This window comes from Sceloporus undulatus, chromosome 5 (assembly GCF_019175285.1).
Source record: "Sceloporus undulatus isolate JIND9_A2432 ecotype Alabama chromosome 5, SceUnd_v1.1, whole genome shotgun sequence".
Lineage (NCBI taxonomy): Eukaryota > Metazoa > Chordata > Lepidosauria > Squamata > Phrynosomatidae > Sceloporus > Sceloporus undulatus.
In genome coordinates this window covers 84,925,216-84,936,564 of record NC_056526.1, presented here as the reverse complement: position 1 = coordinate 84,936,564, position 11,349 = coordinate 84,925,216, and the positions used below count along the sequence as shown (strand labels likewise).

Here is an 11,349-nt window from a genome sequence, read left to right as displayed (position 1 = left end):
AGTGGTCTCTAAACTGTGCCCTTTAAGAGATTTTGGACTTCAGCTCCCAAAAGCCTCAGCCACCTTGGCCAATAGTCTGGGATTCTGGGACCTGAAGTCCAAAATCCCTTAAAAAGCACAGTTTGGGGACCACAGTATGGGTTTTTCAGGCTATGAGTTTGGGGACCACAGTATGGGTTTTTCAGGCTATGAGGCCATGTTCTAGAAAGTTTATTCCTGACATTTCACCAGCAGCTGTGGCTGGCATCTTCAGAGAATGCCAGCATGAAAGAGAGTGGAGTATATATGCTGCTGGTTGAGAGGAAGTGATTTACATGTTAATCTGTGTATTATTTTATTGTTGAATGGCAAAGCCTCTGGGTGTCTATTTAATTAGCGATCCATTGTCTGCTGGGAAAACCCCCTAAACCTGGGTGGTTTTCATATGCATTTGCTGGATCTTGATTTTGGTGTTTTTCAGGACTGGTAGCCAAACTTTGTTTAATTTAAGGGTTCCTTCTTTTCTGTTGAAGTTGTCCAAGTGTTTCTGGAATTCAATGACTTCCCTGTGCATTCTGACCTTATAGTTGCTGGCATGGTCCAGTGCTTTCAAATAGCATTGTATGCCCAGGATGATTTATAACATGTTCTGTTACTGCTAATTTTTCTGGCTGACCCAAGCTGCAGTGTCTCTTGTGTCCCTTGATTTGTGTTTGAACACTGTATTGATGGTCCCTATATAGACTTGCCCACAGCTGCATGGTACGCGGTAAACTCTTGGGGTCATGAGAGGGTCTCTCCTGATCCTTGCTGAGCAGAGCATTTGCTGGATTTTCTTGGTCGCTTTGTAGACCATTTGGAGGTTGTGTTTCCTCGCCAGTTTCCCTATTCTGTCTGTTTAATGTATGGTAAGAATATCTTCCCTTTGGATGGTTGTTTGTCTTCATTCCTATGGGTTTTTCTGGGTCTGACAGCTCTTCTGATGTCTGAGCTGGAGTATCCATTAGCCTGTAGAGTCCAGTTTAGATGCTTCAATTAATCTTCCAGGAAGTGGGGTTCATTTGCACATTGTTCATTTGCTTTCCTTAGGAACCAGTCACATAACCATCTTTTCTAAGAGACTCAGAAAAAGCACCTGGTGACTGTTCAATGTCCTAGTCAGATTGCAAAATGTGAGTGTGTGTGATGGCATTTTCTACTTTGCCCCAAGCACCAAAATATCTTGGATTAGCCTCTGGCAATGTTTATTAACTTGCTTGGAAATTTGACATGCTTGTATAACTATATAAGTAGATGATGGGCCTGGTACAGACAGGCGCAAAGTGCCGTAACCAGGCCGAAACTAGAGTTCGGGAGCACGCAGCAACCGCACCTCCTGAATCCTAGTGTGCGGCGGCAGCGCCATCATGGCAGCCTCCGGTCTACATGCAAGCCACCATGATGGCACATCGTCCGCATGTCGCAGACAGGCAGTGGCATCATGGCAGGGCCCTTTCCTATTTGCGGAGCTGCAAAAAAGAAGCCGCTGTAGGCAGCTTCTTTTTGGAGGTGTATCGTTACTGCAGTGTGCGGCTGCTGCAGCACTGACTCGGGGCAAAGATGGGCGGCACGGAGCTGCGCATCTGTTGAGCCCCATAGATGTCAGGTTTCAGAGGATCTACTCAACAGTATATATTTAATAAGAAATACAATTGTGAATTTGCACACAATTAGGCAACCTCTTGATGGCTGACCACCAAAGCAAAGAGGGGTTAGGCCCAACCTGCGGCCCGCGGGCCGGATGCGGGCCCACAAGCCTTGGAACTGGCCCCCAGCCCTGGAAATACAAAAAAACAAAAAAAAATGCCCGCCGATTGGGCTCGCGGGGCTTTTTTTTTCTTTGGGGGCAATTTGTTTGTCTATAGAAGCCTCAGTAAACATGCATTTATATTACCATTTTTTTTAAATCAGCAATTTTTTTTGCGTGTCCTTCCATTTGAAAATATTTTGTTCCTACATTTTGTCCTGGTTTTGTTTATTTAATTATATTTTATTTTTTTTTTTTTTAAATTATTTAATTATATTTTGTCTTCGGCCCCCCAGTTGTTCTGAGGGACAGCAACCAGGCCCCCGGCTCAAAAAGGTTGCCTACCCTCTGCAATAGAGGGTCTTGTAAATCTAATGGGATAGGAGGACTTTTAATAAAGTTACTTTTTCCTAGGAACAGCAGCAGACAAGACTTGCACCCAGAGCTCAAAGTGCATTGGTTTCTCTTTCCCACTGCAATTCCCTTCTCCTTTTGTGTTCATGTCTTCTTAGATTGTAGGCCTGAAGGTAGGGAAAGGTCTAATTAACTTTCTGTAAGGCTTTCTGGCTGAACAGCAGGCTATAAATACAGTAGATAAATAAAATGTTAGGCAATGGGCTTGCTTGAGGACCAAAGCAAATGTTTGAAAGGGGTTTTTCCCAATTTCAGCACAATAACACACGAAAGGAATCAGATTACTGTACGTTAATTCAGTCAAGGGTTTTTGTGCTAGTTAAAAACAATTTTAAGCATTTGTCCTTCCTCACAGTTTCCTAACAAGTATGTTGCAAGCAGATGAGGCCGTTTTACAGAGATAAGTTCCTTCCTAAACTATGCCTTGCGAGGACTATGTGTCTTATACGGTACTTTATGTAGTTGGTGTTGTTAGTAGGGTGGATTCTAAGCAGTGGGGAGAAGATGTAAGTATGTATGTATATGTGTTGTCATTTTTTTTTTGTTATCAGAAATAGTGAAAAAATACAGATGTAAATAAACTATATGAAATGGATTGGTACACTCATCCTCCATATTTGTGGCTGAGTATTTGCGTATTTTGTTATCCTGGATTTGATTAATATGTTCTCTCTAGGAATACTAGGTCCTCAGTGCAACTCTGTGTTCAATTTAACTAAAGGTTGCACTGAAAGAACCTAGAGATTCCTAGAGAGAAATATGCTACAAGGCATTTGTAGCTCTTCCAGTGGTATTCTTATGGTCAGTGTGGTCGGACCGTTGACCACAAGAGGCGGGGTACAAAACAGCCGCTTTGCGGCGCTCCCCCGCCGTCGCCATTTTGCTCCGGCGGGAGCTGCAGCAGCCAAACCGCGCGACTCCCGCGCGGAGCAAAAAAGAAGCTCCATTCGGAGCTTTCTTCTTGCGGCGCCTTCTATGATGTCGCGAGGCGCCTGTGCGCGGACTCGCGACGTTCAATAGGCGCCGCGATACGCTGTGCGTCCAGTACGTAAAGAGGGCGGCGCCCATGTAGAAGGTGCGCCGCCATCTTGTAACGTATTAGGATACTGTACTAGGGGTAGGGGGTGCGGAGCACCGCCCTTCCTAACCCTAGTACGATCCAACGTACTTATGGCGGTGTGTATCCCGCCAGAGTTGCACTGGAGGACTTTAGAGATTCCTAGAGAGGTGTCCTCAGGTAAAAACTGATGTTTTTGTTTTGTGCGTTTTTTCCATATTCACGGGGGTCTTGTGCCCCTAACGCGAGGGGGGGATATGGAGGGGCAAGTGTAAATGCAATATGAGCCAGTGTTGGGCGCAGTGGTTTGAGGGGATGACTTGTACTAACAACTATATAGACCAGGGTTTGAATCTCCAGCTCATCATGAAACTCATGGGTGGCCTGATGAAGTCACACTCCTCGAGCCTCAGATAGGGTTGCCAAACTCTCTACTATAAACCCGGGACAAAAGTAGGACAATTTGTGATTAAAAGGTAGCCCCAAATGTAGACATTTAAGGTCCTCCTTTTTTCTTACATTTTTGGTCTAAATTTTGTCCCTACATTTGTCCCGGTTTATAGGTAGAGAATATTGGCAACCCTAACCTCAGTGGAAGTCAAGGCAAACCTCCCTGAGCAAAATCTTACCAAGAAAGCCCTATGGTAGGTTTGCTTTAGGGGTCACCATATGCCAGAAACAAACTCGAAGGCACCCAACACACACAATATAGCTGTAAATAAATTTGATGTGAGTGTTTTTTGAGCTTTTATTTGAACCTCCTACAATTCTGCGTGCCTTGGCCCTCCTCCTTTGCGGTTAAGAAAGACTTTTGCTTGGGGTGCACACTCCTCAGCCTCAGAGGGAGGCACCCTACAAAACCCTGAGAACATATCTTCCCAGTACAGGGTGCCATTAAGGTCCAAAACACACTGCAAAACAACCCATTTTGGAGACTGCTTTAACACCCTGGCCTCAGTGCTAGGGAATCCTGGGGAATTGTAGTTACTCTCTCTCTGACAGTGAAGGCTCAATATTCTCCCAAACCAAAGTTCTCAGAAACTCCCTGGAATTGAGCCAAGGCAGTAAAAGCGGGTCTCAAAGTGATTATTTCTGCAGTGTGGATTGGACTTTTGAAGGGGCCCAGCAAGAAGCTGTTTCACACAGCCACTTTCATAACAGCTCTAGTCCCGCCCATAGCTGCGCCGCGGCCAATCAACGCCGCCGTTGAGATGATGACTGCGCCACGGCCCAATAGGAACGAGAGCTGCGCCTTGGAAGGGCTGGCATTGAGGAGGAGGGAAGAGAAACAGATCTTGTTCTATCTAGGCACTCTATGTCTCAGAGTGGAGCTTGGCTCAGCCAGGTGAAGAGGAGGATGTTGCGGAGTTGAGCGCCATTTTGAGCCTCAGAGGGACGTGACAGCCTTGGATTGAGGAGCAAACTGTGACAGGAGGCTCCTCTGGTGGGTAAGGCTTGGTTTCTTTTTGGGCTGGGTTTGCTTTTTTTTCTTCTGCATCTGCACTGGAGGAATAATCGGTTTGATAGCGCTTTAAGTGCCTTGGCTCCAGGCTCTGGAATTCTGGGGAATGGTCGTTGGTTTTGCCACAACCAAGGCCATTCCACAGAATTCCAGAGCCTGGAGCCAAGCACTTAAACCGCTATCAAACTGGGTTATCCTCTATGCAGATGACCTCCAAGTTAAAGTCCAAGACCATATGGACCACCTTTTCAAGACAAGCTCTATCAAGATCAATTGGTTCATATGCGTTGTTGTTGTTGTTGTGTGTTGTTGTGTGCCCTCAAGTCGTTTCTGACTTATACTTAAGTTCTTCAAATGGTTTTGTTTGTTTTTTTTGCCACTGCCATCCTCTGAGGCTGGAAGAGTGGACTTGTGACCAAATTCACCCATTGGGTTTACATGGCTGAGTCGGACCCGAACCAGGTCTCCAGAGTGATAGGACAACCATTGGAACCGCTGGGCATCTGACTGTATTTACGGCCTTTGTCGCATATACTGTGTTTTAATTGTATTTTTTACAGATTGATTGTATGTATCATATATATACACACACATAATTGTATTTTTTTTCTCATGACCTTCATTAAAATGCCTGGTTGGCTGCAAGGTACTGTAGAAATGCTAATATTGCGCTTCCTTCGAACAGATCTTAGGCTGGGATGCCATTTAAGTTACCACTTTCATTTTGTAGTCTTCCCATTTGCGCTCTCATTCCTCATGCCTTCTCCTCAATCCAACTCACACACACTGTCCCTTGTGTTGCTGCCGATTCGGCTTCAACAACCCAGATCCTCTTTCACTTTCCAGACCTCAGTCAGGAAAGCACACGCTTTTCCCCCTACCCTGCTTCCCCGAAAATAGGACATACCCATAAAATAAGCGTAGGAGGATTTCTAAGCATTGCACAACATAAGCCATAGCCCCAAATCAAGACATAGTGACAGGGTTGGAGAGTTATGACGAGTGTTCGAGAAGAAGACGACCTTAACTATGATTGGAAATAAATGTAGATAGTTGTACATATTTAATAAAAATAAGACATTCCCTGAAAATAAGCCATAGTGTTTCTCTGAGGGAAAAATAATATAAGACAGTGTCTATTTTTGGGGAAACACGGTCATTTTCTTTGGCTCTCGATGCAGGCAGCAGTTTTTTTCTGTTCCGTTTCGGAGTAGTTGTTGTTGTGTTCATTGTTGAGAAAAACTAACACCCTTTTGAGGGCCATAATAATCTGCTGGTAAGCTACCTTTGCGTGCTTGCCTGGACAGTTTGGTTTATGGCTTGAATCGATGGTGTTGAATCCCGGACAGGAGGGTGAAATGTAGGACGTTTCTGGACCTCTTATAGTTGCGCTCACGTCAGGCACTGGCCGAAGGTGCCTCATTGGAGGCAAGTGGGCTGCTTAAGCGCAGCACCTTCGGCAGGGAGAAGCCTCGCCTTGCATCTGACTGGCAGCGTTTAATTAAGTTGGTGGGGGGGCACATTGCTTTGGGTTGCCCTCAAGTCAAGTTTTTGACGTTAGAGTTGATCACATCATGGTGGAAACGCGGGGGTTTAAATAGGCATTATCCAGCGATATTTGTTGCGATTGCGGTAAAGATTGTCACACATGATCACGATTAAAGAGGATCTTTATCCTGGGAATAACCGCACAATTCATTCATGAATGGATTGTAGCTGGTTTGTTTTCCGGGTTTTTTCCAGAAAAAGAATATGCTTTAATTTTGTGATCATGTGTGAAATCGTTACCACGATCTGCAACAAATAATTGCTGGGATATGCCCGTTTTGAAACCCCCAATTTTTCCCTGTGTGGACTTTATCACATTGGGGAAAATCAAGGGTTTAAACAGTGGATTATCCCTGAAAATCGTGGCAGCTCACAACTTGAAATTTTCACAGGACGTCGGCGATTGAAGTGTCATTATCCGGGCAATAAACAGCAACTAATCATTTCATGGGGTAAAATTGCGTTGTTGGTGATAATATTTAATCGCGATTGTACGATTTTCACGGGATAATATGCTATTTAAACCCTCATTTTCTCCTGTGTGATAAAGGCCTGTGATAAATCCTTACAGCATCACGCTCTGAGAGATCCCTTCTATTGATAGTCTCCTGTTTCATCACCTCTACGGGGCCGCAGGTCTTGCAGACTCAGGACTGTGGGCTTCCTTGGTTGAATCCTTGGTCTTTCCTTTTCTCACTGCCTTCTTACATTTGTTCAATACGTTATCGGCTTTTTCCAATGAGTATCTGCATGACATACGTATAGGATAGCCTAGTCCTAGTCCATCTTGGTGCTTCTAGTAAAGTTTCAGTATTGTTTGCGCTTGGAACCTAGTCATTTGCCTGTTGTAACCCTCCATGCTATAACGACCTCTCCTCCATCATCACATTTCAAATCTTCCAACACCACATTCCAAATAATGTTGAAATTTCTTCTGTTTGCTCTTGTTCATGTGTCTGGTAACCTTTCACACAGAAATACCCACTTGAATGTTACCCCTTTTTTAAGTTATGTAAATTAATCCTCAGATCATATGTTTTTGGCATATTAATATTTCAAGCGGTATAACTATATTCCAATTGTAACTAATATATTCTTGAGAGGTTTAGCTAGGGATATATAAAGTAAGGAAGACAAAATTGCTGAGCATAGTCTTGTTTCACTGATGCTTAGATCTTTGTAGGCATAGGGGAAGTATGGTTAAACTAGGAGCCCTGTATCTTAGGAAGAAGGTCCAAGCACAACCCCATTGGTTTGCCAATAGCAACATGTTTTTTATAAAGTTGGCCCTGTGGACCATGTGGGGGTTGTATTGGGTTATGAAGCCATTGCAGTTTTTCAATAATTATCAGGAAATATAAAGATCAGTAGTACATAGTGGTGTGAGTGTTGTGGAACTGCCACTCTGAAGATCAGGGTTCAAATCCCACTAAGCCTGGAAATCCACTGGGGGACCTTTGTCAATCATGCTACCTACGCCTCAAGGAAGGCAAACATACCCCGCCTGAAAATCTTGCAGAGAAAACCTCGTGATAAAGGTTGCCATAAGTCAGAAACAACCTGAAGGCAGACAACCACACAGTAAACACACCGTTCTACCTCAGTGCTTTCCCTCAGTCTCATCGGAAACGACTTTAGGCAGTGGCATACCGTTATGAAAGTGATGACTATCAACATTTTTCTATGAGCACAGTTATAGTTCTATCTTCTTTGTAAACGCTTGTTGGGGAAAACACTGCTGTTTTCTGTACATCAAGCATTTAATACAAAATATTTGGGAGAGTAAAACATGTTTCTGTAGACAACTCGGTTTTGTGAAGTCGGAATTTTATTTTGCTTGAGTTGATCAGTTCATGCAAAGTTAACAGATGTTTTGAAGTTCTCCTGCTGAATGGTGAAGACTTCAAGTTACTTAATCCTGCCCAAGAGTTGCAATAATCTGTGTAAAATGCAGGAATATCAGGTTTCCTTGCATATATCTGAGAAAATTACAGTATCGAGCAAAAGCGTGAAAGCTCTGATAATAAAGAGTCGGATGCTGCTGGAGATGCCATACAGAGAAAGGTAAGCAGTCATATGTGGTGGAAATGTGGGAAAATTAATGAATACGGAATGAAAGTGAATGATGTGGATACAAAAAATATTAGGATTAGTTTTAAGAAAAAAACAGAAATTTATCTTTTGAATAGAACTAGTTTTTAAATACGGAGGATGAAAGAAGGGTGTGGAAAATTTTAACTGTAGATGGTTTACACTGGCGAGAACATAGTAGCGAAACATTGAAAGACGAAGTAAGATACAATTGAGGAATGGCTAGGTAATTAATAAAGATTAGGCAAATGGACTTTGCCTTCATATAAGTTGGATAATAAAAGGAAAGAAAAAATGGACAAGGAAGGACACAAGTGATGGTTTCCCTGCAAGAAGGTGGAATTTAGACACAAATCTGTTAAATTGGACATTTAAATGTAAAAATAAGCTTCATGGAATTGTGAACAAAGATAAGGATCTCTAAGATTTACACGGTTAGGTGGTCGGAATATGTGAGGAAAAAAAGCAATATACAAGTTCGTTAGCGTTTTCCTTTAGTGGAATTTTTGTGTCTTTAACAGGCTGGGTTTACTTATTTGGGTATTGGTTTTTTAAATTGGTGGTAATTTCTATAGGCAAGAATCAGTGAAAAGCAAAGAAAAGCAACGCCAGGATTGGTTTCTTCTTTTAGAAGAGAGGAGGTAAAAAGGGGAGAAGACATCACCAAGAAACAGTGTAATAAAGAATTTGTTTAGTTGTGTTTGGTCACACGTTGAAAGTGAATATTGTACATTCTAAAAATCAATAAAGATATTCTCAAAAAAAAAAAAAAAAAAAAGAAAGAAAGCTCTGAATACTGAGCAGTAGTGAAAAGATTAATTAATATAAATACGTTTCCTGGAATCGTGTTGTAGAGGTACTTTTAAAATGTATAGGGTATGGTTCACACAGAGGGCCAGGAATGTTAAGATGAGAAGGGAAGAGCAGATGACCCCCTTTAGATGACAACTTCTCACTAGCAGTCCTACATGGGGCCAGCTTTTATTGTATGTGTCACAACTTGTCCCTCTTAGCCTTACTTTCTCTGTTCTTTGAGGCAGAGGGTGAAGATGGTACCTAGAGCTCTGTCTATCTGAGGGGAGGGGGGTCCAGTGACAATCTTAAAAATATGTTGCAAACCAGTGGTCCCCAAACTGCTCTTTGGGGGATTTTGGACTTCACCTCCCAGAATCCCAGACCATTGGCCAACAAGGCTGAGGCTTCTGGGAGCTGAAGTCTAAAATCTCTTAGAGGGGATAGTTTGGGGACCACTGCTGTAAACATTTCTAGACAAAACAATAGATCAGGGTTGTCATAAGAAGGTAGCAATATCTATTCTGGATCAGATCAAAGGTGTACAGTTTCTGTGGTGGCCAATCACAAACTATGGAAGAAGGACGTGAGTACAGTTACAGTGTTACCCCGGGATACGAATGCGCCGCCTTACGAAATTTCCGGGTTACGAAAAAATCCAATTGAAAAAAACTGTTCCGGGTTACGAAGGTTATTTCGGGTTACGAAAGAAATTTTGGTGCTTTTCGGCGCTTTTTCGCACCAAATCGCGGCTTTTCCCCATTAGCGCCTATGGGGTTTCGGCTTGCGAAAGCCTTTCGGGTTACGAAAGCGGCGGCGGAACGAATTATTTTCGTAACCCGGGGTAACACTGTATTTGAATCTTGCTTGTGTTCTTTTGTTGCTGGTATTGGAAAACATACTAAATATGATCAAGAATGTTTCAGGGCAACTATTGAACACGGTTGGCTACAGGGCACAAGTGAATTTCTTGTTATAACAGTTTCACTGGCTACCCATCTGTTTCTGGGCACAGTTCAAAGTGTTGGCTGTGGCTTAGAAATCCTTATCCAGCTTGGTTCCAGCATATTTGGAAGACCATACATCATCTCATACGTGCCTGCTTGTCTTTTGAGATCTTCAGAGGAGGTACCTTTTTCCATCACATCTTTCTGGTGGCCATGTGGTGGCCACTCTCAAGCTCTGGGAGGCTAGGTGGACCCTCTCTAGTTGCTTTCACACTAAACAGTTGTAGCACTTTCATATCACTTCAGCTGTCATAGCTTCACCCTATGAAATCCTGGAATTTGTAGTTTTGTATAGCAAGAGCCAGCATGGTGTAGTGATTTGAGCATTGGATTAGTACTCTGGAGATGAGCATGTGAATCCTCACTCAGCCATGGAAACCCACTGAGTGACTTTGGACAAGTCATACTCTTTCAACCTCAGAGAAAGGCAAACCTCTGCTGAACAAATCTTGTCAAGTAAGCCTCTTGATAGGTTAGCCTTAGGGTCACCATAAGTGGGAAACAACTTGAAGGCACACAACTACAACAACAGCAGCTTTCTGTGCCAGAGTGCCCCAGTGCCTTATCAAATAACACATCTCAGAATTCCATAGGATCAGCCATGGATGTAAAAGTGGTATCAAAATGCTATAATTGTGTAGCATGAAAGGATCCTTTGTTCTCCTTCCCCAGGTGGACTAATACATTTTATTTATATAGGATTTTGTCAATAGAACTTAACTGCTGGAACCAAAGGGAGTTTAACCAGTTAGGTATTTCCTCATATAGAGATATTTAAAATTGTTTTGTTAATTTTTTGTGAAGTTGTTTTAATTTCATTTGTTCATTGTGAGGCACTTAAAGTCCCCAGTTTTGGGCAAAAGGAAGAATATATATAAAATTAATAAATAAAATACTGGCACTGCTAGGGGAGGAAATGTTTTGCCATAACTCTGTTCTCCTTGCATTTGTCTGGTCCTTAATCCTCATTAAATATGTCCAGGTTGATGGCTACCCCCATATGTTTGTGGAACCCAATTCACAACTATGGGTTGTATGCACAGCTATGCACAACTATGCACAGTGTGACAAAATACTTCTTTATTATCTGTCTCAGATCTTTCACCATAGTGCTTCAGTGAATGACACTGGAGTTTCAGGATAAAAGTAGAAAAACCTTTCTTCACATCATGCAGAATTCTTGCCCCCTTCTCTTTGTTGCTAAGCTAAAAGC

The 11,349-nt window shown here is 42.7% G+C and overlaps 2 protein-coding genes across 3 annotated transcripts in view; both read left to right on the top strand.

Moving 5' to 3' along the window:
* Positions 1-11,349, top strand: part of ARMC10 (armadillo repeat containing 10) — a 310,309-nt gene that overhangs the window by 4,550 nt on the left and 294,410 nt on the right. The window lies entirely within an intron of this gene.
* LOC121930793 (gamma-secretase activating protein) overlaps positions 2,599-11,349 on the top strand; it is a 68,156-nt gene continuing 59,405 nt past the window's right edge. Inside the window, 2 exon segments of the mRNA XM_042467666.1 lie at positions 2,599-2,689; positions 4,669-4,683. Coding sequence (XP_042323600.1) covers positions 2,599-2,689; positions 4,669-4,683 — 106 coding nt within the window.